The sequence below is a fragment of the Drosophila navojoa genome, chromosome 2 (genome assembly GCF_054131105.1).
Source record: "Drosophila navojoa isolate 15081-1374.11 chromosome 2, UAZ_NAV_1.0, whole genome shotgun sequence".
NCBI classification, from domain to species: Eukaryota; Metazoa; Arthropoda; class Insecta; order Diptera; family Drosophilidae; genus Drosophila; species Drosophila navojoa.
This window is the reverse complement of record NC_142890.1, coordinates 7,155,383-7,181,645: the sequence shown is the minus strand read 5'-3', so window position 1 is coordinate 7,181,645 and position 26,263 is coordinate 7,155,383. Positions and strand designations below refer to the sequence as shown.

General features: G+C 44.0%; 7 protein-coding genes across 20 annotated transcripts; 4 read left to right on the top strand and 3 right to left on the bottom strand.

Annotated features, from left to right (window-relative positions):
- Window positions 1–619: 619 nt before the first annotated feature.
- LOC115562457 (transmembrane protein 47) lies at window positions 620–4,259 on the bottom strand. Of its 3 annotated transcripts, XM_030384048.2 has the most exons (7): window positions 4,109–4,259; window positions 1,916–2,164; window positions 1,751–1,826; window positions 1,494–1,680; window positions 1,278–1,427; window positions 1,148–1,210; window positions 620–1,080 (listed from the first exon to the last, which is right to left on the bottom strand). In XM_030384048.2, the coding sequence occupies exons 3-7, from the start codon at window positions 1,799–1,801 to the stop codon at window positions 920–922; spliced, it is 612 nt and encodes a 203-aa protein (XP_030239908.1). In that variant the 5' UTR covers window positions 1,802–1,826; window positions 1,916–2,164; window positions 4,109–4,259; the 3' UTR covers window positions 620–919. The 3 variants fall into 3 exon arrangements, with proteins under 3 accessions (XP_030239908.1, XP_030239907.1, XP_089121548.1); XM_030384047.2 differs by lacking the exon at window positions 1,916–2,164 and having other exon boundaries at window positions 3,673–4,259; XM_089265422.1 differs by lacking the exon at window positions 1,916–2,164.
- A 103-nt stretch (window positions 4,260–4,362) lies between these two features.
- On the top strand, window positions 4,363–5,974 carry RNF220 (ring finger protein 220). The gene has a single exon (XM_030384043.2). It carries the CDS (start codon window positions 4,570–4,572, stop codon window positions 5,770–5,772), a length of 1,203 nt encoding a protein of 400 aa, XP_030239903.1. The 5' UTR covers window positions 4,363–4,569; the 3' UTR covers window positions 5,773–5,974.
- Window positions 5,975–6,135: 161 nt separating this feature from the next.
- Window positions 6,136–16,027, top strand: wge (BAH domain and coiled-coil containing protein winged eye). 12 transcript variants are annotated; one of them, XM_030384020.2, is made up of 12 exons: window positions 6,137–6,415; window positions 6,541–7,486; window positions 7,550–7,696; window positions 9,763–9,900; window positions 10,094–10,210; window positions 10,633–12,745; window positions 13,158–13,728; window positions 13,788–14,046; window positions 14,284–14,873; window positions 14,941–15,120; window positions 15,185–15,346; window positions 15,412–16,027. In XM_030384020.2, the coding sequence occupies exons 2-12, from the start codon at window positions 6,931–6,933 to the stop codon at window positions 15,682–15,684; spliced, it is 5,106 nt and encodes a 1,701-aa protein (XP_030239880.1). In that variant the 5' UTR covers window positions 6,137–6,415; window positions 6,541–6,930; the 3' UTR covers window positions 15,685–16,027. The 12 variants fall into 12 exon arrangements, with proteins under 12 accessions (XP_089121545.1, XP_030239880.1, XP_030239887.1 ...); XM_089265420.1 differs by having other exon boundaries at window positions 6,138–6,415; window positions 6,957–7,486; XM_089265419.1 differs by having other exon boundaries at window positions 6,136–7,486; window positions 14,284–14,861.
- A 607-nt stretch (window positions 16,028–16,634) lies between these two features.
- LOC115562450 (uncharacterized) lies at window positions 16,635–22,889 on the top strand. The gene is made up of 10 exons (XM_030384037.2): window positions 16,635–17,242; window positions 17,310–17,510; window positions 17,561–17,839; window positions 17,902–18,262; window positions 18,321–18,506; window positions 18,569–18,738; window positions 18,796–18,943; window positions 19,001–19,242; window positions 19,320–19,794; window positions 19,855–22,889. Exons 1-10 carry the CDS (start codon window positions 17,099–17,101, stop codon window positions 19,989–19,991), a joined length of 2,343 nt encoding a protein of 780 aa, XP_030239897.1. The 5' UTR covers window positions 16,635–17,098; the 3' UTR covers window positions 19,992–22,889.
- LOC108658066 (uncharacterized) lies at window positions 20,017–21,334 on the bottom strand. The gene is made up of 5 exons (XM_030384046.2): window positions 21,221–21,334; window positions 20,790–21,128; window positions 20,524–20,724; window positions 20,340–20,453; window positions 20,017–20,269 (listed from the first exon to the last, which is right to left on the bottom strand). The coding sequence occupies exons 1-5, from the start codon at window positions 21,332–21,334 to the stop codon at window positions 20,150–20,152; spliced, it is 888 nt and encodes a 295-aa protein (XP_030239906.1). The 3' UTR covers window positions 20,017–20,149.
- On the top strand, window positions 22,812–24,147 carry CCAP (Crustacean cardioactive peptide). The gene is made up of 3 exons (XM_030384053.2): window positions 22,812–23,011; window positions 23,502–23,565; window positions 23,619–24,147. The coding sequence occupies exons 1-3, from the start codon at window positions 22,913–22,915 to the stop codon at window positions 23,927–23,929; spliced, it is 474 nt and encodes a 157-aa protein (XP_030239913.1). The 5' UTR covers window positions 22,812–22,912; the 3' UTR covers window positions 23,930–24,147.
- Cyp6d4 (Cytochrome P450 6d4) lies at window positions 24,097–26,010 on the bottom strand. Its single transcript, XM_030384041.2, has 3 exons — window positions 25,253–26,010; window positions 24,995–25,197; window positions 24,097–24,942 (listed from the first exon to the last, which is right to left on the bottom strand). The coding sequence occupies exons 1-3, from the start codon at window positions 25,939–25,941 to the stop codon at window positions 24,293–24,295; spliced, it is 1,542 nt and encodes a 513-aa protein (XP_030239901.1). The 5' UTR covers window positions 25,942–26,010; the 3' UTR covers window positions 24,097–24,292.
- Window positions 26,011–26,263: the final 253 nt, after the last annotated feature.

Genomic DNA, 26,263 nt, shown 5'->3' with positions numbered 1-26,263 from the left:
AACTTAAAAATATTCAAAGTGATTCGAGTGGTAAACGGGACGGTTTAAGTATTATACAAAAGGTATATATGGGTAGCACTGACACAACACATAAATGAATCAAATCAAATTTGTTGCAAATCGTAATCAGCGTAATCTGAAGTGTTGAAGAAATTCAAAGAAATATTGTAAAGTATAATTCACATAAATATCAATCATTTGTGTTTGTCGTATCATCAAAATTGATTCTTGGTTTTGTGTGGAGCGGTCATGTAAAGGGATCGACTACAGTTAGGTTACAATACATATACTATGAATTTCTATGATATTCTTCTAGGTATACGACATGTATCTGGATAATTTGTAATATTATTTTTTCTTCATATAAATTTTTATATATTGTTTCATAAAAGTACAATTTGGTTTCGCTTTCGTCATATTGATGCCAAAGACAAGACTAAAAGTTGATTATAATTTTGTCGAGCTCGCTGATAAAGATTTGCGATCATGTATTTTAATATATGTGTTGTTATATAGGTAGGTAGGTTGGATACGATTTGAAGATTATATACCACTATTTTTGTAAATGTGTATTGGTATTTTTTTGGAAGAATTATATTCCACAGGGGAAAACTTACGGAAGAAAAAAATAAAACAAATAAAATATAAACAAGTCTTATCTAACTAATGCCCAGTACTATGGGAAGAATTAAGTCAAGTCGTTATGGTTCTCTCTTTTGGCTTAAAATTTGTTTGTGATGGACGTAATCAGAAGTCTAACTAAATATGACGAAAAATTACTATTTCGATTGAGTGTGTTCGTTTGTCGTGAGTCAAATTTGAAATTTATATACGTCTGTGAGTGTGTATATGTGTGAGTGAATGTGTTGCTAGATGCTTATGTCTAAAGAACGACGTCAGGCAGGTCGTGCGGCCTTGCCTAGGCGCGCATTTGGTTTTCATGTACAATTTTTCTCTCCTTATAATAGATCTCCTCCGATTCTTTGTCACAGAGCAGCAGAACTACGGCTCCAAACAAGAATATTGCTGCGCCCCAGCCCACCCCATAGGCCCAGCCAAACTCCCAAACGCGTCGATTCGCTGCATAGACAAAATAATTATAAGTTGGTAAATTGCACATATTCAAAATTTATATTCAAGTGATTACCCATTGTGAGTTCGCCAGCAAAGCACACTGGATAGACAATCAGAGCAGAGAGCACGGCCAATACTGTATTGAAAGAGAATCGGAAGAATTGTGAGTTATATGAATTATGTAAGAGACATATGACACGTACGTGAGACCAGCATTACTAGCACTGCTATTCGATAAAATTTGTATTTAATATTATGATTCTGTGTCTTTAGGCCCAGTCCAGTCAACACTGTGGCTATGACATCCGTTATCAATGTGATAATGCATAGCGCTGCAGTTGCCTTAATGTAGCCTATAAAAATACAAAGGTAGGCATTTAGCAAGAAGAATGTTTTTGATCTTGATTTTATATCATTACCAATATCACGGGTCCAATAGCAGCCTGGTGGATCCTGTATATTAAATGGCAGCGGTGAAGCTGAATCATCCTCGATGCAATGCACAAAGAGGCCCTGCCGCCAACCGGCTGCCATTAGCCAATCTGTAGATGCCAGGGCCATAATCATCAATACCACAACGATGACTCCGCAAATAAATGCAATCACCTATAAAGTTCAATTTGGATTGTTGAAAAAAGTGTTTTAAAATTAGAATAATCATTTTTTTTGTACATACCTTGAGGGGCCTTGTGATTGTTATGGTTTCAATTGTCGTTGTCGGCGCCATTTTGTCCGGTTGGGGACGTAGTACACTATTTAAATAATACAAACGAATATGCATTTAATGTTCAAAATATGTATTAGAAAATAATTAGAAATTTATGAGATGAGTTTCACTTACCTTAAAAACTAATCAGGCAAACGTTTGCCCACGTAAAATACTGATTTGGAGCGATTTATTGATATTTTTGGTTAGTTTATAGAGGGGAATAATGGCGAACTCTGGCTTGGTATATATATAACAATTAAATGTCTCAATTGATGTTTATTGTTTTTTGTATTTGCGTTAATTCTTAGCGCACAGCGTTTGTTATGAACTGTTCAAATGCTTTTTTCAATCTAAAATGCTTGCCGAATGCCTTTTTAACATCTGTTTGTTTATTAAAACGTTTTGCATGGAGGAAAAATAGAATTGGTAACAGTTTCGATTAGTGCAATTGTAGCTGATAATTTATAGTTTACGTTAAAACTAAATAAGAACAATACAAAAAGCGAAAACATACATTCAAGCGCATACAAGTCAGCAGAGAAAACAATACAATATAGAGCAGCAGCATGCAAACACATACAGAAGCATTTGAGTAGGCCGGAGCCCAGCCCCCGCCTAGGTGGGAGGGGCCTACCACAAATTGACCAAAGCACAAAAATCCACTTGGAATAGGCCACAAGCGCTGCTTTTTGTAACGCTTCAATAAGTTTGTTTTGTTCATTTCATCAAACGGCACTAGTCAACAAGATTTGAATTTATAGCGTATATGTTCTTAATAATCTAATGAATGGATAACGGTTATTTAAGATTGTCAGTATGTTGTTTTCGCAAGCGCCAACAAGTATATTTGTATATATTGTGCTAGCAGGATCAATCAACGCCTTCATATAGATCTATTTGAGTACATCTCATATTTATAAGGTATATTACCACAATATGTATGCTTTATATAGATATGGTATAGCTTCTAGTTAAGGTATCTCCTAGTCAAGCAGTTCCTTTCTTGGTTGTTAAAAAAAAAGATGTGCAACATGTGACAAAGCTATTATATATGTAGGAATGCGTAAGCAATGACATCAACAAAAAGAATGTAGCGAATGTCCTCAGATACCAAGGCCACTCCAGGAAGCACCTGTATTAATCGTAAAACTGCAAGTATCTTGAGTATCTTGATTAATAATGTATAATCTGACACGAAAGCCCACATACTATATGACTACAGTAAAAGCTCGAACAAATGACAATTTTAATAATAGATGTACCATATGTCTTTCACAACTATTCAGTTAAATATAAAGTAAAATATAAAAGGAACCACAGCTGTTCACTAAAGGCATTATATGTCTTCAGTAGCAAATATCAAAAGATATTTAAGATGTTTTATAAATCAAAGTTTTTAAGCAGCGAGTGGGCAAGGAAGGCAGTTTTCACTGCTTCCTCATCTAACAAATTATTTACAAAGTGTGGCGTAGTCCATTTGTATGAGCGGGCTGCTTGCCTTATACTAGACAAAGAAAAATGCTTGCCAATTTTATGATTTTATTGCACAGACGGGAGCCAGACAGAGACGATGTGTGCTCTATTTTTAGCCTAAACAATAAGGCAGAAACACAAAATATTTGCATATACACACAAGCATATGTACGTGAGAGCATTGGGCACGGCAACAGGATCAAGAGTATTTAATATGAGAAGCATAATTATATCAAATAAAGAAGACAAAACAAACAAAGCACGAATGAAAACATAAAATTGGGGCACAGAAAATCGACAATAACAACAACTACTGCGGCGAGTGTACGAAGGGTGAAACGGAATCAAAACAAAAATGCGGACAAAAATATTGCTTGTTGTTGTCGCTGTCGTTGTTGTTGTCGTTTGCTAAATACCTTTCCTTGTAATAGTCCAAAGTAACCGATTCGGAATCAAACTCTGAGTAATCAGGAAGCGATTCGGCATCAAAGGAGCTCATTCCGCTCAATGTATAATTGGGAATTACACTCATTTTATTGCCATAGATGCCAATGTTGCTCTGATGCTGTTGTTGTTGTTGCTGCGCGTGCTGCTGTTGCGTTTTTAACAATTCCGACATCTTGCTTTTATTGAATAAATAACACAAGATCTTTACACACACAAACGCACTTACACACACATACGCAAATACAGTCCGTTTTTGGAGACTGCTTGTGACACAGTTGTGGGAAAATAATAACGCACTGCTATTTTCTCTATTCTGTTTTCCCAGCTCTTGCTTTTCACACTCTGTGCTCTGCTGTCTGCTGCAAAAATATGGCGTATATCGATGTGGTAGCAACTCTAACTTACGATTTTATTTTCTGTATAGCGTTTAGCTATTGCATTTTACATTTTTAATTAAATTTTGAATTTCCCTTTTTACATTAAACACAAACAAAATAATAAAAATAATTATTTGCAGAGGGGTTGACAATCACTAAAATGTTTGTGAAACGCGTTATTTATTTTTTAGGTGGTCATTTGTTTTAGCTAGGTGGCAAGGCTGCTTAAGCTATGCTTTGCGATAGTTGCGACCACTTCGATACTTGATCGATAGCCGAAAATATACTTACATCTCTAGATCGGCGTCGCATTTGTTGTTCTACTTTATTTAGTTGATTCGGTTGGAAAACTAAGTTTAAATCTCAGTTTTTAAACGAAATCCAAGTAACATATAAACTATAAACTGCACGTATATTGGCTAAGTGCCACAAACCCCGGTGGCCAATCATTATTTTGCTTGCAAAATATAGAAAGAAAGGTCTTTGGCCATGGCAACTGACACTGTGCCCAACACCGAAAACTTTAATCTTGCCAATGGGGAAGAGGATGTTATATGCCCCACTTGCGATGCAAAAATTAAACGCAGTCAAGTAGCCGATCATTGCCAAATTGAAATGGATCGATTACACAGCATGCAGCTGCGGTCCGCACAGACAGTGGCCGCGTTGGCTGCCACCACTAATAACACATCGCAAACACAATCTTCTGCTGCCACTGCTGAGGGCGGCGGCCAGCGAAAGCCATGGAGTGTATTCCAGCGTGTGCAACGCAACCGGCAGGCCCGACAGCGACAAAGAACGCGCAAACGACCTACTCCACCACCAGCAACAGCGCAACCACCAGCAACAGCTGCTGCAGGTGCGGATGCTGCTGGGCCAAGTCAAGCAACCGAAGCCACATGCAGCTGTCCCGTCTGCAACAAAAGTTTCCCACAGACCGATATACAGGACCATGTGAATCAGTGTCTGCGTGCTGGAGGAAGGAACGGGGATCGCCATTCCAGCGATGACGACGATGACAGCGAAGAGTACGAGGAATACGAGTGGGCGGGACAGAAGCGCATTCGCGTGTCGACGCTCGTCCAGGGCGGCTATGCAGCGCTGAACCTTGGACAGACCATCAAATACAATGGTGACCAACAGACGAATAACGATGATGAGGACGATGTGAATGTGGATGAGGACGACACGCATATATATGGGCCGACGCAATATGGCGAAGCAGACGTCATACCACTGGACAATGACGATGCAGAGGACGGCGGTGTCTCTGAGGCTGATGTTACCAGTTATGTGCGCCGTCTAATATCATCCAATGAAACGCCCAAGAGTAACAATACCCACGATGCGACTGATCAGATAAATGATGACGCGGCTAGCCAGGCCCCATCCACATCTGGACAACAGCCTGTGTCTGCATCGGCATCCACATCACGTAGCAGCAACAGTAACAACACATCGTCGCAGATTATCGAATCCTTAAAGGCGCGCTTGCGTATGTACGAGAAGCAGGCGCAAAGCAAACTCAAGTGCTTAATCTGCATTGATGATTACAAGAATCCCGCCATCTCAGTGTCCTGTTGGCATGTCCACTGTGAGCAGTGCTGGCTACAGACGCTGGGTGCCCGTAAGCTTTGTCCGCAATGCAATTCCATAACTACTCCAAAAGATTTAAGACGCATTTATCTATAAAAGGAATTCTGGCCGTAAGTGGTTGGTCAGAATCAACTGTTATGATTTATGTTTGCAAATATAGCTATTTACAGACTTATTGAAATTTAGTTATAGATTCATATTATTTATACAGATTATAACTGAACGCAGCTATGATTATCATACGTGACATAACAATAAGCATTATGTAACTATTAAATAATAAAAATAAACAAATAAATTATTTTATTTAACTATTGAAAATGACAGCTGAACGCGCGCTAAAGTCCACGTTATCGATTTTTGTTATTTGCACTAGCACTGATTGTCTATCAAAATATCGCAAAAACTATAAAATATCGAACAATGTCCTATCGTCACAGTGTGGGCAATATCGATGATAGCTACTATCGCAAGCGATTGTCACTTGCCAAACATAGTGAAAACTTGAAAAGTTGCTTTTTTTGTGTCTCCCGTGGACTTTTTTCCAGGGATTACTAATTCGCGAAAAAACGCGCGGTTTAATGCGTGCCATTTTGTAGGCGGCTTGCAGTGTGAAATTCTAAAGCGTATATAGCATAACGCTAAAAACGCCTGCGTTAGTAGGGATCGGTCGCTCTTCCACCTCCACACCTTCGCCACCTCCGCCGCTGCCGCCGCCGCCGCTGGGAACCTAGCACAGGTCCAGTTTGTACATATATACATATATATCTATATGTATATATTTATATATGCATATGTATGTATATAGTGCTAGTTGCATACGTATGTGACGCGTGTATTATGTCATTTATTTATAATAAATAGCATAAAAGTTGACAATATGCAAACAAATGACCGCTGAGTGTTGCACCAAAGAGTGAGAAATATAAACACGTAAAAATGTAGACTGTTTGTTCGTGAGTGTGTTTGTGTGTGTGCGTGCGTGCGTGTGTGCCGCAGATAATGGATGTTTAGCCGTATATAAATATATACGTAGCTTTAGAAAAATATATATTCGTGCATACATACATGTGTATGTGTGCATGTATGTGAAGCATATGCGACGCATCAAGTCGTCGGCAATGTTCCTTGCCGCCTACGCTAGAGTTGGCAACAACATTAGCTTTAGCCCAGGCTCAAGCCCAGTAGCTATAATTTAGAGTGTCTCTACCAATTTAACAAAACACGTCCAAAATTCATCAACAACAATAACCAATGGCTACATTTAATGCAACAAGCAGCGCGGATGTTTTGAGTTCCTCGGTTGGCGCTGCCACCGCAGCGGCACCAACATTTCTAATGCCCTCCACAACTACGGCAGCTGGTGGTAGTGCAACAGTGGGCACTCTTGGTGGGCATCCGCTGCATTTGGAACCGTTTGGTGCTATGCCCGCACATGCACAGTATATGAACGCAGGTGCTGCGTCGTTGCCGTTGCCGTTGCCATTGCCGTTGCAGCAGCATCATCATCATCATCAGCAGACCAACTCGTCCTCGTACACATTTGTGCAGATCAAACGAGAGCCTTGTCAGGTGTCTGAGATAAGTTCTAACAATTGTCATCAGCAGCAGCAACAGCAGCAAAACCACCAGCAGCAGCAGCATCATCTGCAGACAGCGTCCACTTCCCTTGGCCTGGGCAGTGTTACCTCATCATCCGTAACGGCGTCGGCCACAAAGACCATGTCTGCATCTACACTCACCACGTTGGTCAAAATCGAAGCCTCCTCGCCAAAGGTATCTGATTTGGAAAAGTCCACGTCTAGCACAAGTAAGTTGTCTAATTAATCTATGGGATTCCAGTTCAGTTGATTATGTTTTTTGATGTCTCTAGACAATTCTGTGCCCATTGGAATTGCCGTGGCACGCAAACGTCCGCAGGAGACGAGCAGCGCCTCACTCAACAGTGGCTCCACGCTGCCCCTACAGCCGCCACTCAACAAGGACATGAACTGCTTTGGCATACGTGTCGCTGATCTGGGTAAGTTCTATTAGTTGAAATATTGAACTTTGATGCGCCATAATGTGTGTGTGTGTGTGTGTGTGGTTAGAGTCGTTACTGATAGATTTTCTAAGACCAGAATAATCAAAATGTTTGTTTCATTAAACTAGAAACTAGAAGTAATAATTTCTTACGATGTTAAATATTAGATTTATTTTTATATTATGATAATGCTCTATTTTTAAATACTCTTAACTAAGATAACACATTTAAACAATTTTCGGAGAAATGATAAGCGAAGCCATTCAATATAAAGGCTTTTCGCATCAACGAACAATTTCTATCAATAATACGTGTCAGATGGCGTAGTTCAGTGCAATTGTCTGATATTTATGTGGAATATTACATATTTGTAAGCCAGAAATTTTTAGGAGAATTTTTCCTTACATTAGACTAAATTGAGTAATTTTTGCTTAAAGCATTTGTTGATAAAAAAAATGTTTAATCTTCTTAACGGCCTTTTAAAGAAAAAGTATTCAGAATAGAAAGCTTTGAATAAAATCTAAATGGAGTAAATGGAAAAGTATGCGATGAAGAATCAAGAGTTATCCTGCGACAGGCTGGGGTTCGATCTTCTAATTGAATTGGATAGCGCAGATTTGTGCTTGCTAATGAACGCTTGGCTAAGCCGTTCACCAATCTTCGGCTGTCCCCAGAGGCATCGTTAGCAGCATAATTACGTGCCTCGGGCGAGGAGCGTGTGACTTGAAGCGAACGATGTGGACGGCGCTTAGTTATGGCACTAATAGGATTTCGGCAAACAGTTAAAAATTCCGTCAGTGTGTTAGGGGTAGGAAGGCCACATAAATTCCACCCTAAACGAAGATTGAAAGGGCAGAAATCATATGATACGGCCGCAAAAGCGGGCGGGGTAGCGGATATGGATTGTGTAGCTGTCGTTGTTGTGACAGCCCTCTGACTTGTGCCAGCAGCCCCAGGCGGTGGCGTGCTGCGCAGTGAGATGTGGGCGAGTGGTTTAGATATGTATAGAAAGAAGGAAAAGAAACACTTATTGAATACTTCAGAAGAGGAAACACATGAAATAGAGTATCTATTGCGCCGTTTCTTTCGAATAGCGTGAATCTAGACGGATTACTCATAGGTAACGTTCCTTTTTCTATGGGTGGTTGCTGCTCAAAATGTTGTTCACAACTTTCGGATGACTGCAGGCGAGCTTCAACTGTTGTTCCTGCTCGTCCAGCAATCTGGAAGGTGGTGCACACTGAGGGGGCTGTAAATATATATAGAGCGAGTTGCTGGGATAAGTAGCAGCAAGCAGCAAGGGATGCTCACGCTGAGCATTCCTATCAAGGAGGACCAATGCGACGGCAATATGATACGCATAAGTGGTTTGGGTATGTGACCATATGGCAAAGTCCCCCCTAACGGCTGTGCGGATTCTATTTATATATAGTGAGATCTTTATACATGTATAACTGGTGGGTAGATGTCCCAAAAAATAGAGAAGAAAAAAAAAAAAAAAAAAAAAGTGTGGCACTAATTGCATTTTGAGGCAGCTCCGTTTTCGCTTTTAGCATTCGCTAGGTCGAACATCAATCTGAGGTCCTTAATAGCCCCTTGATGTAATGCAATTAGTGTTTCGTGTACGCTTTAATCGAATTTCTGTAAAAATCATTCACAGTCAGTGTTTGGCTAAGGGATGATGGTTCAGTGGCTTGATAGGCCGCCTGTTGGGCTGTCTCTGGGTGTTGGGTGTGAGTTCGGTACGTCGCCAAATGCATAGTTCAAGGACATTGCAATATTTAAAGTATACACACACAGCTTTCTCTCTCAGGCGCAAACACAAATACACTTGCACTCAAACACGCACACACACACACACACGCACACAGATACATGTGAGTGGCATGTAAAGCTGCTGTGGTGCAAAACAAAAAGTTTATTAAATAATTGAACGTTGAGTCGTCGAGTTGCAAAACTTGTGCGGAATCAAAACTAGAAGTTGTCAGAGCAAAGCTGAAAGTAATATCTGACATTTTCGGCAATTTAATTCGATTATCGGCTATTCATACGAACTTTAACTGCAGGCGCCACCAGTTGCGGCAATCTGTATTTCACGGGAAACGGTGATTTGATGACAACGGGCACAGCCACCGCCGAGGAGCTGGCACTGAGCGCCGCGGGCGTCAACAGGACGCCCTCCACCTTCTGGCAGTATCCAAGTGAGTTTTTCTTTACCCTACCTATATATATTAAAAGGAATTTTATGTGTTTTTTTTTGTTGTGTATTTTAAATTTATTTAAATCGTCTTCTGCCACTGAAGTACTTAACCCATCCAACACAACTGGCCACTCCTCCTTCTATATATTCATTTATTTATTGTCGCATCTGTTTTATTTTATTTGCGTTTGTAGATGCATTGCCCATTGAATCAGTGATTTCCATGTCGCCCGCCACGGTGGGCTTGCAATACTCGCGCGAGGCCAGTCGCGGTCAGGTGGTGCTGCTGCCAGCGGCACCAGCAGCGCTTGGTAAGTCTCTCTATATGCATCATCTAAGTAACATTCAAGGCATCCAATCTTACAACATGCATGACATACACAGATGTGAATATATATTTCTATATAAATATATATATATGTAAATGTATATGTATATGTGTGTATATGTATATATCTATATCTATGTATGTATGTATGTATATCGAAGTACATAGTCTATTCATGACGCATCACGAGCGACGCTTGTGCCATTTGCCACTAATGCTTGAGTCGTCGCATCCTAGCTAGGTTAACTTGATTTCAAGACAACAACTAATTCATGCTTTTGTAACTCCGCTTTTCTTCCCGCCCACCCAACAACCACAAACAACAAATCCAACTCCAAATCCATAAAAAAAAAAAAAAATACTGAAACAAAATAAAATAAAAAACAAACACTCGACTATGCACAGCAGGCATATCAAATTTTCCCCTCTTAACGCCCACAGATCCGTTCCAGCAGGCAGCGGCGGCGGCGGCCTTCGTCTGGCCATCAGCTTACATACCACAGAGTACGCCCGGTGCTGGGCCAGCCGCCGCAGCCGCTGCGCTGCAACCACCGCCCAACTTTATATTCCCCTCGATGGGCGCCCACTCCGCATTGGGCGCAACATCTCCGTATGCATCCACGTTGCAGCTATATCTGGCCGCAGCGGCCACCGCCACGGGCAGCTCGACGCTGTGCCAGCACAGCAATCAGCAGACCAGCAGCACCACAACGACCAACTCCACCATCAATCTGAGTCTGGCTGCTGCCGGCGCCGGCGTCACGAGCAGCACCAGCAGCAGTAGCCTCAGCAGCTTGAGTTCCACCAGCAGCTCACGATTCCTCAGTCTGGCAGCTCAGCCGCCATCCGTGGCCCCTAAGCCTCTGGCCATGAGCTCGCTGCTGTTGCCGCCCGCTGGCCTCAAGCTGGAGGACTATCCGATTGCGCAGCCGTTGCCGCTGCCGGAAGCGGTACGGGATACTGAGCAACAGGCTCTCAATCTAATGCGTTTGCCAACGCCGCCCACTTCGGCGACCATCGAGCCAATGGCAACGCCGCTGAGCCAACCATTGCCTCATCAAATACTCCTCCAAGCGGCGCCAAGCACGCCGACGCCGGCGCTGCTCAATCTGTCAATGCATAGTGCAAGCGCCGCCGCTGGCATTGTTGCCGACACGCCCACCCCGAGCGACGAGGCGGCGCTCAACTATAAGTTGCATGCGCCACTGACACCGCAGACGCCGCCGCGCCTGGGCGCCGCCACATTGCTGCCCCAGATGCAAGATGTCAACATACAGACAGATACGCCGGTGTGCAGCGAGGATGAGAACTCTTCGTGTCCGCTGAAAGCGACGCAGGAGGCGTGCGAATCACAGTTACCCCTCGAGCTGACCAAACCCAGTGAGCCCCTCAGTGCCCACACCAACCACGCCAATCAACCAAATGAGTGCCATACCCAAACGAGTCCCAGTGACATGATTAGTGCCAGTCTCAGTGCCAGCGAGCCGATGGAAGTGCCCACGGAGCAGTTGCCTGTGCAACAACAGCAACAGCAACCACAACACCAACAGCAGACAGCGCCCGAGGATCTGACCGGACTGGTGCTGCTCTCAAACATCAGTACCAACAGCACGCCATTGTTGCGCGTCAAGCAGGAACCGGTGGAGCACCATGAATCCGTGCCAGCAATGATGCCAGTGCCGCCAGCGGAGTCGGCGCCCATGCAGCAATTGATGAATGTGGAGCGAACGCAGTCGGAGCCGCTGGGCGGCTTGAAGCTGCTCTGCGCATTGGCATTGCAGGAGGAGGAGCAGGGCAGTAGTCTGTTCGCCACTCCAACGTCGCGCACACCTTCGTCTCGAGCGGCTTCTCCGCCCATCGATGCGAATAGCTCGTATGGCTGTGTGTCACAGCCGACACAGCCCTCACAGCCGTCTGATTGTTGCCCTCCACAGGAAATGTTGCACACCTCACCCACGTTTCCCTCCATGCAGGGCATTGAGCTGCCCAGCACGTCCTTCGCTGCCGTAGCCGCCGGCGAGCTGACGCCCGCTAAGCGCAAGAAGCACAAACATTCCAAGTCGAACTCAGTGTCCGGGGAGAGTCGTAAATCCTCGCGCTGCAGCAAGAAGAGCAAGAAGAAGCGCCGCCACAGCATTAGTCGACAGCAGCAACAACAGCAACAGCAGCAACCGGAGGACGATGCACAGCTCCAGGGCGAGGAGCTGCAATCGGAGCTGCGCAGCGCTCTGCACACCATTGATCCCAGTTATGCGCAGCGCTTTGGCCAGGAAGTCTTCTCCATCATGGACAATAGCATGCGCATGCGTTTGGCCGACATCACACGGCAGTATCGTAAGAAGAAGCGCAAGCTAGACGAGATTTCCAAGCACAAGAAGAAGAAGAAGTGCTCCAAGCAGCTGTTGCAGCTGCAACAGCAACAACAGCAGCAACAACAACAGCAACAGACGCTACCACTGCAACAGCCGCTACATCAGCCGCAGCTAACACTCGGCTCAACGCTTTCGGGAGTCCTGGGGTAAGTTAATTTTGGCAAGCTCCGAAAGGAGCAGAGCCTTGGGGACGTCTTCAACGGATATATTACAATTGATCATCAAATATGTAAGATGTTTAAAAGAAGAGCTGTCTGGCTTATCCAGATCTGCCAGCTCCAAATCAACAGCATTCCAATGCGCCATATGCCCAGGGAAAGTATCAATCGCAAATTCAATTCTGATATGGAAAAATTGTTTTATTTTTCAAGGCATCTTGAAGCAATCAGACAATTACTGTTATTTTTACTGCACATCTTGTGCAATTGCGAATTTTGTTTTGAGAGCAATCGACTAAGTCGCATAGCCGACGCAACCGGAGTAGTTTAACAATAAGTTCTTTTCTATAATTTTGTTTTTGGTTTCTTTAATTTGAATTCTTTTTTTATCATTTACCAGAACTGCGTCACCGTTGCGAGATTATAAGTTTCCGAAATTTTCAAGTGGAAACTTGCAGGCGTCGACCTTTTTGAGATTCCCAGAAAAGACGCATTCGTTTCCGCCGCCACCGCCGCTGTTGCAGCAGCCGCAGGTGGAGCCCAGTACCTTGCCAAGCAGCAACTCGCCGAGCACATCGTCGTTTGTGCGTCTCGAGCCTAGTGCTTTAGATGCGGCAGTTGCCGCTGCTCCAATTACCTCGTCCAGTTCTTCCAGCTCCTCGCACAAGCATTCGCACACGAGCAGCACAAAATCGGCGGCGCGCAAGGAGCGCAAGCTGAAAGCGAGCGCAGTCGACGCGCAAGCGGTCACCGAGGCCAAGCGACGATTTAGCGCCGCAGATGCCGAACTCCAGCTGACCAGTGAGCACCTGTACCGCGATGAGACACGTGTGCTCACCGATATGGGGGGCCTGTTCTATGCGGGGGTCATGAAGCCGCTGCGTCCGCCAGACGTCTATGCCATAACCTTGGACGGCGAGCGCGGCAACAAGTCGCATGTCATGTCGCGCGAGGACATACTTAAGGATACGGTGAGTACCGAAAGCTATTCCAATTATCTTTCGCTAATAAGAGTCTTATTTTTGCACAGATTCTCGAGGTGGCTCCGAAGAGTGTGGAGGATGTGCCAGTTGGCACACGGCTATGCGCCTATTGGAGCCAACAGTATCGTTGTCTCTATCCTGGTCGTGCCATCGACTCTGAGCCAGTCGAGGAAACAGCTCCGTCAGCAGCGTCAGCGGTGGGTGCAACGCCACAGGACTTTGTCAGCGTGGAGTTCGATGATGGTGACAGCGGCAGGATCCGCTTGAAAAACATTCGCCTTCTACTCAGCAACTATCCCATTGCAGGTGCGTCGAACATACATCTATTTACTTTTATGTGGGAGAATGAAGCCAAATAATCTAAAAGCTTTACTTAGCTGCACTAGAATCTACTAAGTGGCAAACAATAATTTAAGTTTAATACTTTCTAATGAGGTTTCATTCTCTATTTACTGTCCTCTTTTGTGACTTCTTTATTTATGGCTGTTGTTTTCGTTTTCCTTGATTCGTTTACGCCCCGTTCCCGTCCCGCCAATGGTACAGAGTACAACGATAATCCCCTTTACTCTGTAGGCAAGCAGAAGCGTGGCGCAATGCGCAGCGGCGACAGTGGCGCCGGATCCGCCCATGAGCAAACAGGAGCGCCGAGCGGCGACGATTCGCACAGCCATCATGGATTTAGTATGAGCAGCGATAATACAACCTCGCTGGCTGCCACCATGGAGCTGTTCACACAGCGCAGCGAGAAGAAGCGCCTGAAGAAGAGTCTAAAGAAGTTAACGAAAGCCCAGAATGGGATTGGCCAGGCTGGCGAGTTGAATGATTTTCAGAATGGCGGCGGCGATGCAGTTGCGGCCGGGGATGCCGCCAGTCTGGATGATGGCAGCCGCAAGCATCATAAGCACAAGAAGCGCAAGAAGCATAAGAAGCACCACCGCAAAAATGCCAACGAAGAGGCTGAGCCAGTTCAGGATTACATGACGACGGCTGAGGATCTGCAGCCAGCGGTAGAAGAACCTGAAAATCATGCGCCAATTATGCAACGAGTTAAGGTTGAGCTGAAAGTAAAGGCGGAGCAGTTGGACATCGAAGAGGAGACCACATCTAACTTAATGTCCGAGGTATCCGATGAGGTGATGTGCAAAGCTAAGCAGCTAACAAAGTCTGTTCTAACGTCTAAACTCCCTTTCCATGGCGTAGGTCAAGGGCGACGAGCTGGTTGAGCACAACAACTCCAAGGGCAGCAGCAAGATTGCGGCCTTTTTGCCAGAGCGGCAACTGTGGGGTTGGTTTGGAACCGCCTATCGCAAGGCGGGCGTCAAGGGACGCGCCAGAAAGCAATTTTATAAAACAATCAAAAGGGGCAAGGAGACTATAACGGTAACTGTTACAATGCTCCTATGGGAGTGAGCAATGCATTAATCGTCGAATTCATGAATTGTAGGTCGGGGACTGTGCAGTATTTCTATCTACGGGTAGACCGGATCGCCCCTACATTGGACGCATCGAGTCCATGTGGGAGACCACGGCTGGCAATAGAGTGGTGCGCGTGGCGTGGTTCTATCACCCGGAGGAAACCACGGGTTGTCCTAAATTGAAATATCCGGTAAGCTACAATTTAAAATTCGTAATCTCAAAGGTATATATATAATATTTGTTATATTCTTATAGGGTGCTTTATTTGAATCGCCACATGAGGATGAGAACGACGTGCAGACTATATCGCATCGGTGCGAGGTGCTGCAGTTTGTCAACTACGTTGGCAAGTTTGGCACCGATTCGAAGCAATATCAAACCATATATGATAACAATGATACATATTATTTAGCCGGGCACTATAACCCAAGGTTGCAAGTGCTGAAACTACAAGACGATATTCCAACTCTCGAAGAGCTGCAGGATACTACAACTACTACTACTACAACTACTACTACGGAGGATTAAGCGATGCGTGGTTAGGATTAGATATAGACATAGACGCAGTGCATACAAAATCTATATAAATCATATATATATATATACAATATATACGTTATACATATATTTTACAATGCGTGAAACAAAAGAAGCAGATATATACCTTTATGTATACACATATTATTTCTATATTTTTAATTGATTAAATAATGTATTCTAAACGCATACAAAAAAAAAGAGGAAAACAAATTTAAGAGAAAAGAAAATTGTGAAAGAGAGAGAGAGATGATTCAAGGAACTAAGCGAAATCCACTAAAATAGTGTATAGTAAAATCGCAAGCAATTTTAAGATTTATTTTGTATAAACAAAGATAACAAATCGCGCGTTTATTATTGTGACGATGATTTTGAGATATAGGAGTTCGTTTAATGTTCAGTAAAAAGGTTTAAAACTTTTAAATGTGTGCTCCTCAACTGTGCGCATCCGAGAGAGACTCACAGGAACATATACACTTAACATGCAACACGCAATACACAATATACAATCCACAAAACACAGCCCACAGATACACATGTATACCTAAAATATTTCTGATGAAATTTAAAACATGTTTTAAAGATTTTAAGCAGGCAACATGCAGCAACTACTACTATAAATGTAACAATTCAATGTGATAGCAAAACAAAACCAGATGTTGATGTGTATAGAACGAGAGTATAAGCATAGATGATAACAAAAACCAACAAACAAACAAACAAACAATTATGAAAACAAGCAAAAGAATGTGTTGAATATTTACATTTATTCAAGAAAAACAATACAAAACAAAAATATATATACATATATAAAATCAAACCTATCTATAACCACACATATATCAATAAACTTGCCGTGATTATTGTATTATATGAACGCTTCTAGGTCTATTAAGCAACTGCAAAGGTTGGTCTCTTGTACAAATTATACCCTACATTGAGTGTACACACTCGATTCTTAAATACAATACAATTTTGGTCATATTCATTCTTAAATAAGGAATGTACATGTTTACCTTTTGTATTCGTTGGAGCTGCTTATCCTTGGTGTAGGGCGCCATGGCAATGCCTGTCTGTTGGGCTGTCAATGATGTTTGATTGGCAACGAATGTTTGGGCATGGGGTGTTGCTATCTCCATGCGATTGGAGTGCTCGGCCTCATGGCAATGGAATCACATGCGTGCGTTGCTAGGCGATGCTGCCCCGCGTCCTGGCATCGATTAAACACTCGCAAAATTTGCATTTCATAAGTCGGGGTAAGCTTAGACTGGAATAAGGAAGGGTCTACGAATGCGTGCCTGGGAGACACAATAATTAAAAAGCCATTTGGAGATAGGGGCAGGCGATTGGCCAAGGAGTGCGAGTGGGCTGGCTCATCCCCCCCGGCGACGGGGTAACTCCCAAAATGAGCACGACACCAAAATGGTACTGCCGCAACAAATCGCAGCCGATGCACACGTTCGCGGAAATCGGAAATTTGGGCCTGGAACTGCGACGCATTACCAAGCGGATTGTGATCGATGTTAGCTCGTCCATATTCAGCGAGCATGTGAGTGCTTTGGTCACACAGTTGATCCGGGCAGATAATCAGTTTCTCTTTGGCTGTCCAATGCTAGGATACCATTTTGGAGGAATGCGAGCATGTGGTGGAGCTCTACTGGAGCCTGAAGGACGAAACTAAGAATGCAGATTTTCAGTCGCTCTCGAAAAAGATCAAGCGCAGTCCCTACAACGCGCTGCTCATGCGCAAGTTCAATCTGATCATGGAGCTGAACGACAGACGCTTCTGCCAGCTGACCTTCGTGCTCAAGCGTACGGTGGGTAGCTTCGTCCCATCCTGACCGATCTATAGGTATTTCTCTTGCAGCTCTGTCTGCTCTTGCGCAAGTCGATGCAGTCAGAGATGTGGCTCAACTGGGCACTGCATATCACCCAGCTGTACAACAAGTGCCGCAATGTGAACGCGAGCCAGAAGCAGTGGCCACCCACTGCGCCAGCGGAGCAGGAGGCACCAGTGGAGGAGGAGGAGAGTGAGCCGAAATTGAGTGGGAAGTGCAAGGAGGAGATGCACGCCAATGTGTGCAGTAATATGTATCCAGCTCTGCTAATGTCCCTCCGAAACATTGACTTTGGCTTTGTACTCCAGGTTGGTCCATCAACAAAACGTCTTCTTCTTCGACTAAGGAGTTTCCCGATTTACCTTTATAGTGTGTGGCCCAAACGCGAGTAGAGCAGAATGCGTTGGATTTGATCTTTGGACTCTTCAACATGGGTGAGCAGGATGCCTGGCGTGAGCAGCAGCAGCAACAGCAGCAGCAGCGTCACAACGACGAGTCCACCTCTTCCAGCCTGGAGATCCTGCGCACATTGAATATTTCCTTTGCTGCCGGCGACTATCAACAGTACTGCGATCCTGGCCAGGACTACAAATCCATGCAGCTAGCAGCTCCAGATGCTGGCGATAATCAGAGCTTGCGCTGCAAGCACACCGAGAGTTTTCTGCAGAAGGAACGCCTCTTCATAGCACAACTTATAACCAAGGCCACGGAAATTTGTCCAACTATATTCGGTACGCTCCCTTGATTATAGCTCATTGATGAGCTTATCTTATCTCAGTTATCAAACAGATAGCCGCCGGACAGGTGAGGTGGACATGAATGCCTACATCGTGCGCGGCCTGCGTTTGCTGTGGTCCTATGTGGGCATCATATTGGATCACATATTGCTCTGGTGGATAGACACGCCGATGTCGTGCTATAATCTCACCCACATCGACTCCATACGCTGCTGGCTGTTTCACCAGAGTGTGAATGGTGGGTTAATGTTTGCTATCCTTAATAAATGATATATTTATGACTGTCCAAACTTTTCGAAGATATACCCGAACCGGTTTACTCCACACTACGTGGCATTGGCGAGATTCTGACTGGCTTCATGTGCAACAACATCTGGGATCAGCTGTTTCGGTTGGCTCTCGTATCGTCGAGCAATCCAAAACGTTTGGTTGAACAGGTCGTCGAGCAGTATCGCGATTTCCCCAAGAACGTAAGATTGCCTAGAGCTCGAATCTGAATATTTTTAATGCGGCTGGCTGCATTGCAGGAGCACGGCACGCCTACTGGTACGGTGTGGATCAGCGTCTTCTCCAACCTGGTCAACCTGAGCAATCAATACTTTGCCAACACGGATGCCCACAATAATTCAAGTCTGCTGCCAGTTGCTGAACAGATACCCATACTACACAGGCTGGGTAAGCTTGATGGATGGAGTGTAAAGTCCTCCACTTTGTAGAACTTTTATCTTCCAGATCATTCGGTGCACTCGATGCGTCTGTGGGTCACCGAGCAGGCGAAGCTGCTGTGCTGCGAGTGGAAAATGGATCGCTTCTTCCAAATACTGGAGCACGATGTGAAGCAATGCCTGAGTGTCTTCACTACCTTCAAACTGCCCAAACTCACTGCCGATCTGAGCGATATACTGATGCTAGTGTGCGTGGCGCTGCGCACAAAGCTCATCACTGAGGTCACCAATAATATAGATTTGCTTAAGGTATTCCCCAACACTCCAACTCCCCCACCCCCCATCTCCATGCATCACAGTCACAGCTCATTTGATTGCTTTGGCAGAAAACAACCGATGAATGTGTTCAGATATTGTCGGCGGTTTGCCGCATCGTTAGCCTGGCCAATTTCACGCTCTGCTTTCCGGCGGCTAGCCATTGGCAGCGCAGCGTCTACAACAACGAGGAGAAGAGCTTGTATGTGGGCTATGTGCTGGATCAGATCTTCTTGCCCACCATACGCGCCACCAAGGACATAGTCATACTGAAGCTCATCCTCAAGCTGATCTGTGAGGCCTGGCTGGACTTCATTTACCAGAAGCGCATACGCTTCAGCGTCAATGGAGCCCTGCGTCTGCTCAACGATTTCGATGATGTGCGCGAGTGGATACTCAACTGCTCCCTGCTGGACGAACAGCAGCTGGACAAGCTCAGCAATCACGAGGTGCTGCGCATGTGCAAGGGCGTGGGCAAGATACTCCTACGCAAGCCGGAAGACATCATATCAATCACGCAGTCGCCAAGGTTTGACAAGAAGACAAGTGAGTTGTTGATTTTATGCCGAATTCGAATGGTTCTCTGAGAGCTAATCTGCTTCGTAGCCGACGCGAGTGCCCAGGACACACAGCTGCCATCCGAAATGTTCGTCTCCAATCAGAAGCACTGGCTGCAGCTGCGCGCCAGTGCCGGCAATGGGTTCCCCCTGATGAAGCTCTGCTGTGGCGATGGCATGATCTGAGCCGCATAGCGTAGACAATAAATAGTAAAGAATAGAAATGTTTATTGTGTCGCGCAAATGCTTACAAAAATTGAAAGATCTAAATACATTGTGTGTGTATAAGGGTATAAAGTGAGGCTTGCCTATATGTTAATGGTCTTTAAGATCTATTGGTGCCCCTAGGCGGGCACTTTGCGACTAATTATCTTTATCAGCTCGTCGACGCGCTCGCTCTTGCCAGCAAATTGTTTTGGATGCGGTCCAATCATCTGAATAATCATCTGTACGTCCGGAGACACCTAAGTGATGAGAAATGACACAAGAGTTGACAGCTGTCGCTAGAAACGCTATACGAATGTGGGTCAATACCTCAAGGAAACGTGCCAGCGCCTTCAGCGTGCGAAAGATTTGGTCTTCGTTGGGACTGCTTTGGAAGAACTGCAGTATGGCCATGGCCAGCTCCACGGCAACGTCATCGAATACCTGTCGAAGAATGAGGCCAAAAATGAGCCGAGCTGCGCTAAGCATATCCATTACCATGCCGAGTGCCTACCACTGTCTTCACTTCCTTGATGGCGATATTGTAGAGGATCATGGAGCCAATGTTCTTCAGCTGTGGACAATTGGAGAGTATGCAGTGCACGGCCACCTTGGTGGTGACGCGTATATTTGATATGGTCTGGCCGTTGTATTCCCACTCCGAGATGTACAGCAGCCACTCTGAGGGACCCACGTTCTCGAATAGATTGCAGGTCTACGGAGTGAACAAGTCTTTAATATAACTCTGATATTGTTTAGGACTGGAACTGAAGGACTTACGAACATGGCCCAGGCCTGCTGCTCTTCAGGTGTATGCTTGTCAATGTCCTGTGCGAAGTTCATGAGCGTGTGATCTCTGCGATCCTGGTGCAAGATTATGATCACATCGTCTTTGAGGGCTGCATAGGCCAGCGTGCGTATCATATGTATCCGTGTGTCTGGCGAGAAGGCCTGAACGTCTCGGAGCACACGCTGGACAAATACCAGAAAATTGTCACCCAACGCCCATGAGCCATCGTCCTCGATCAAATACTGATGCAGCTCCTCCATGGCCACTTCCTCTTCCTTGGAAATTTTGCCATCCAACAGTTTCACCAAACACTCTAATTCAGTCTTAATCTGCGGTAAATGAGATGAGTTCATCATTATTAGTTAACTGCTGGCGATTACAAAGTCCATTTAGACATATTTGTGTAGGTTTCATTGCTTACATCGATGTCTTTGCAAACCAGCGCCGGTTCGCGCGGAATCTCTTTCTCCTCGGTGGACTTGGAACGCTCTTTGCCATTCTGTGACGGCTGTTGTTGGGCTGTGGGCTCTGACATGTCCGTCTATAAATAGTAGAGTGAGAAAATTAAATTAAATAAATTTTCATATTTATAAATACAAAGACGACGCCAAAACAAAAAGTCTTGACTGCAGCAGCAGCAGCAGCAGCAGAAAACGTCATTCGACACAATTTCCTACAACAAAAAATTTTCTTTTAATACCGAATTCTTTTTTACGAACACCTTTATTCAGTCTACAAGAGATATATGCATATGTACATACATATATATAGACATACATACATATATGTTGTAATTCAGAACTGATATGAATGCTAATGGGCACTCGTGCCGAAATGTTTATAATTTCGACATTCGCATTAATTCTCGCAATTTTCTTTTAATTATAAACAACATAAAATCAAACGAAATGGGGGAAACAAAGACCAGAAACAGGACTGGAAAATTGTCAAACCAATGTGCGACAGTAAGTGATGAAGACTGAAAATAGCCGAGGTATTTTTAGTGTTTTACTTAGCATAGACACAAAAAGAAGAATCAAATTGTATTAAGAAAAATTATAAAAAGAATCGGAGCAAGTGAAATGCAATTTCTTTCTAGTATCATAAAATGTCCACTCGAAAGGTTTTCCAATTAAATTTTATAATTTATGGACTATTAATTACTCACATGCTATTTTGGTAGAAGTGACACAGAAATTTCAACGATTTCGACGTCAATAAAAGCGTGCCACGAAATTATTTTCCTTAACTCTTGTATAGGTTTCTTTTCGGCTTGGCTTGCGCTTTTGTTTATACAATGTACACTCAGATTGTTTATACTATATTATACGTCTGCAATTTTCCATATATGTAATTTGAAATTTTATTAAATTCCGCTGGGAGCCGTCTTCACACGTTCCGTGTTCACCGAGAATCGTTTCGAAATTGCCCGCTGTTTTTGCCGAAAATTCCTGAAGAAGCGTGAGGAAAACTATCGGAGAATAAATGCATACATAGCAACAAAAAACCGGTGATTATATTGTATACATATACATGTCCGTATACGTATTTGTATGCGTATTCGTATTCGTATTCGTATTTTGAATACATTTATATTTATATATATACGCATATCTCTTTGCGAGTGGGTTTTCGTGTCGGGTTTTTAAAAATAGAAAGATTTCTCTTCTGCTCTCAAGAGAACGTCGCAACGTTGCAGTTACACTGCTCAAAATTGGCTCTGATTTCGTTTAATATGAAGCATGTCCACATCTTTAATCATTTCATAAAACTACTGAGTAAACTGCTTTAAGTTTGCAGCATTATTATAAGTTCGCTTAAGGCCAAAACGTCAAAACCTCAAGAATGCGTTAAGGACAAGTGGGCGGTCTCTGGGTAAGGTCGGGAAAAACACAAAATGCTATTAACTGCCAACCAAAATACATTCGCTGCGCCACGGGCCGTCCTGTCGCCTCCTGAAAGGAACAAGTCTCACATTGCGTAGCCGACATGTTGACCAAGGCCCGCGAACGCAATACACCATCAATTGCTTCTGAAGCGTTAAACAGTGCAGGCGCTAAACGGATTATCTAGAAAGAAAAAAAAAACAATAGACCAAGTGCTAAGCATCAATATGAGAGCCAGTGTAGAGATTTGCTTTTACCTAACTGCTATTCTTATATGCATGTACACGGCAAACGCTTCGCTCGAAACCGAAAACAATGAAGTGAATGTGAGTAAATGCAGTGCAATAAAACTTTTAAAATGTAACTAAGTGTTGTGAGAATTTCTCTTTTTATTTAATGTCCATTTTTATGGAACTGCAATGAATGTGTCATAAAATTGGGAAGTGCTTTGCTGAGAGCTCAAAGAATTTTTAAGCTTCTTCTTCATTTCCTGAGAGATTCAAGATTGAATTCTTTAACTAAAGTTGTCTTTATTAAACTTAAGAAATATTGACGCATTGCGAGATTGAAGGTTTAAGTTAAGTCTGCAGAGACAAAATTTACAGAGAATGGTATTATCTAAGGAGTCTTAAGAGATTGTTTCATTAACTGAAGTCTGGGAAAAATGAAACACTATAGTTGAGATATTTATGTCTTCAGAAATGTATGTAAGGAAAGACTGAATTCTTAAAGTATTTAAGTGTTGACAGATAATCTAGTCTAAGCACTATATTCCATATTCTTAAGCCTCCATTTCTTTTTCGATTCTCTTAACAGCACAAGCTCAGCGGTGTTATACAATGGAAATATGAGAAAAGACCTTTTTGCAATGCCTTTACAGGTAAATCGTAAATCCATTGACCTCTAAGTAATAGTAATATAATAAATATTTAGGCTGTGGACGTAAGCGCACCTCGTACCCCTCCTATCCGCCATTTTCGCTTATCAAACGCAATGAGCTCGAGGAGAAGCCCTACAATAACAATGAGTATCTATCGGAAGGGTTGAGCGATCTGATTGACATCAATGCGGAGCCCGCTGTTGAGAACGTGCAGAAGCAGATAATGTCGCAGGCCAAGATATTTGAGGCCATCAAGGAGGCCAGCAAGGAGATCTTCAGGCAGAAGAACAAACAGAAAATGCTCGAGAACGAACAACAGCTGCAGCAACAGCAACAGCAATTGGAGCAGCGCGACAACAACTAATATGACGAAACCCGATAAGGATAATTACCCCCAAGTTAAACACATGAAATCGTTTTGTAAATAAATAATCAGTCTACGAATATATGTATATATACACACACACACACATATGTATGTATGTATATATATATATGTATACATATGAAGTACTCGTATATGCGCTTGGCTAGAGATATAAAATTCCATTGCAAGCATTTATTAAAATCGTGTTGACTCTATTCATACAATAATCACGCAAATTATTTGGTGGGGCCGATAAGAAGACTTAGCTGCTATCAATGTGTTTTGAATTCTATATTCGCTATCGTAATGGACAGACAATGTATGTACATGTATGTGGCCTTTTGAGTTTCACAATTCGGCTCAATCGGCTTTCTTTTTAGAGAGCCGCACTCTGACCCCATCCTTGGGCAGCAATCCAATGCCAGCGTTTTCGAACTCCAGCTCTCGTCGACTCATCACCTCGACATTGAAGTGCTGTAGGATCTTGACGATGGCCAGTTTGACATTTACGCGTCCCATGCGCTGGGCAATGCAGATGCGCGGACCCTCACCGAAGGGCATATAGGCTATGGGATTGTAGTTTTTGCTCTCTTCGGCAAATCGATTGGGATCGTATTTTTCTGGATCTGGGAAGTATTCGGCATCATGGTGAATGCCATGCAGTGAGATGACCACCGGAGTGCCCTTCTTGATGACATGATTGCTGTCCGGCACCTTATAGTCCTGTGTGCACTCACGGTTAAGCATTGGCAAACCGGGATACTTGCGCATTGTTTCCAACACACATAACTCAAGAAATTCCATCTTACTTAGGACATCGTAGCTGATAATGCCACCATTCTGCTTCAGTGTCTCATCCACTTCGGCTTGCAGGCGCTCCAAATGCTCCGGATACTGAGCCACCTCAAAGATTGTAAAGGCTGCCGTTGAGGCTGTTGTCTCCTGCCCAGCTATGTAGAAAATGAAGGCTTGGGCGGTAATTGCCTCCAGTGATATGCTCTTTAGGTGACCTGGAATCGAGAGGTGAATAACGTAACGAGATCAAATTGCTGCCATGCTCACCATCCTCAGAGGTTTGAATGCTCCAGCTTTTGCTGTCGTCTTCCTCGATGCTGCCCTTGTTCCTCAACTCCATGAGCAGCTGCAGTAAGTCCTTGCGCACAATGCCGTTCTGTTCCCGATATTCGATGGTGTCCTTGACAATGGCCAACATGGCCATTCCCACGGGATTTCTTAAGCCCATGCGAAACATAATCTTCAGGATACTGAAACGAGTATTGCGTTAGTCCACGGCTCAATATGCATTCACCAGCAGCTTACGAGGGCACCAGGAATAACAGCATGCCAAACAACGCACTGAAGCGCGTATTGCGTCGTGCAATGGTAACCACTTTTCTGAATTTGTTGTCCGGCTGCTCATAGCTGTTCACGTCCAGCCCGAATATGACTGAGGCGATAATGTCAACGGCATAGATCTGCATCACCTCCTTCAAGTCCACCTCCTTGGCCCCACTTTCGGGCAGTTCTTTCTGCAAATGGGCCACCATTTTGTTGCCAATGTCTTCGGAGGTGCTGTACATGGCCTTCAGCTTGCCGGAGGTGAAGCAAGGCGACAGCATGTGACGCATGGAGCGCCACCTTTGGCCACGCAGCGCAAAAATGGACGCAGACAGCGGATTATGCTTCTCGTCCACATAGACGCCTCGGTCGTGGAAGCTCGCAAAGTCTTGAGTCAAAACACGACGAGCCAGTTCAGCATCGCGTACTAAAATAGCCGGCCGGAATAGCAGGAAAGTGCCCAGAAAACGCTCCTTGCTGTTTTTGTAGACATCGTAGAGGGCCATGCCCATGGCCTTCTCCCTTCTCCAGACGCTGCCGAGGCAACCGAATGGAATACTGATGTTCTCATCATACGGAAAGCCGTGCCGCTCCCAGTATAGATAATGGTGCTTCAGGTAATACCAGCCCAAGTTTAGAAGCGTTAGGGCAAACAAAAATAGATATAACATTACAGTCCAATGTTCAATGCACAACTCGACTCGACGAAGTGTAAAACCCGTTTGACTGCTATCGCCCCAGTACAGCCGCTATTTATACAATTCTTACATTTCATAACATTACTGTATTATTTCAGTCGAAAAACAGAGAGCACAGAGCGCGATAAGTATACGGAGCTAAAAATAACACAGTCCACTATCTAATTAACTCTATCAGCTGGTACGAATCTATAGACATTTAGAATTACGGTAGGTTATGTTAAATGATAACTCGCCTGTAAGAACGGTATACGGATAGCCGGCTCGATCTGTACCTTAATACACTTGGCTCACA

What these genes read in the sequence shown, in the direction of transcription:
- LOC115562457 (XM_030384047.2), bottom strand. Translation starts at nt 3,875, where the DNA reads ATGTCGGAATTGTTAAAAACGCAACAGCAGCACGCGCAGCAACAACAA. An exon ending in CTATTGGACCCGTGATATTG is followed by an intron (nt 1,428 to 1,493) that starts GTAATGATATAA and finishes GTATTTTTATAG; the next exon opens with GCTACATTAAGGCAACTGCA. An exon ending in TGCTGGCGAACTCACAATGG is followed by an intron (nt 1,081 to 1,147) that starts GTAATCACTTGA and finishes TTGTCTATGCAG; the next exon opens with CGAATCGACGCGTTTGGGAG.
- RNF220 (XM_030384043.2), top strand. Translation starts at nt 4,570, where the DNA reads ATGGCAACTGACACTGTGCCCAACACCGAAAACTTTAATCTTGCCAAT.
- wge (XM_030384020.2), top strand. Translation starts at nt 6,931, where the DNA reads ATGGCTACATTTAATGCAACAAGCAGCGCGGATGTTTTGAGTTCCTCG. An exon ending in AAAGTCCACGTCTAGCACAA is followed by an intron (nt 7,487 to 7,549) that starts GTAAGTTGTCTA and finishes TGATGTCTCTAG; the next exon opens with ACAATTCTGTGCCCATTGGA. An exon ending in AGGACATACTTAAGGATACG is followed by an intron (nt 13,729 to 13,787) that starts GTGAGTACCGAA and finishes ATTTTTGCACAG; the next exon opens with ATTCTCGAGGTGGCTCCGAA.
- LOC115562450 (XM_030384037.2), top strand. Translation starts at nt 17,099, where the DNA reads ATGAGCACGACACCAAAATGGTACTGCCGCAACAAATCGCAGCCGATG. An exon ending in AATTTGTCCAACTATATTCG is followed by an intron (nt 18,263 to 18,320) that starts GTACGCTCCCTT and finishes GTTATCAAACAG; the next exon opens with ATAGCCGCCGGACAGGTGAG. An exon ending in ATCGCGATTTCCCCAAGAAC is followed by an intron (nt 18,739 to 18,795) that starts GTAAGATTGCCT and finishes GCTGCATTGCAG; the next exon opens with GAGCACGGCACGCCTACTGG.
- LOC108658066 (XM_030384046.2), bottom strand. Translation starts at nt 21,334, where the DNA reads ATGTCAGAGCCCACAGCCCAACAACAGCCGTCACAGAATGGCAAAGAG. An exon ending in AGCAGGCCTGGGCCATGTTC is followed by an intron (nt 20,725 to 20,789) that starts GTAAGTCCTTCA and finishes TTCACTCCGTAG; the next exon opens with ACCTGCAATCTATTCGAGAA. An exon ending in TCAAGGAAGTGAAGACAGTG is followed by an intron (nt 20,454 to 20,523) that starts GTAGGCACTCGG and finishes ATTCTTCGACAG; the next exon opens with GTATTCGATGACGTTGCCGT.
- CCAP (XM_030384053.2), top strand. Translation starts at nt 22,913, where the DNA reads ATGAGAGCCAGTGTAGAGATTTGCTTTTACCTAACTGCTATTCTTATA. An exon ending in CCGAAAACAATGAAGTGAAT is followed by an intron (nt 23,012 to 23,501) that starts GTGAGTAAATGC and finishes TTCTCTTAACAG; the next exon opens with CACAAGCTCAGCGGTGTTAT. An exon ending in TTTTTGCAATGCCTTTACAG is followed by an intron (nt 23,566 to 23,618) that starts GTAAATCGTAAA and finishes ATAAATATTTAG; the next exon opens with GCTGTGGACGTAAGCGCACC.
- Cyp6d4 (XM_030384041.2), bottom strand. Translation starts at nt 25,941, where the DNA reads ATGTTATATCTATTTTTGTTTGCCCTAACGCTTCTAAACTTGGGCTGG. An exon ending in CTGTTATTCCTGGTGCCCTC is followed by an intron (nt 25,198 to 25,252) that starts GTAAGCTGCTGG and finishes TACTCGTTTCAG; the next exon opens with TATCCTGAAGATTATGTTTC. An exon ending in CATTCAAACCTCTGAGGATG is followed by an intron (nt 24,943 to 24,994) that starts GTGAGCATGGCA and finishes TCTCGATTCCAG; the next exon opens with GTCACCTAAAGAGCATATCA.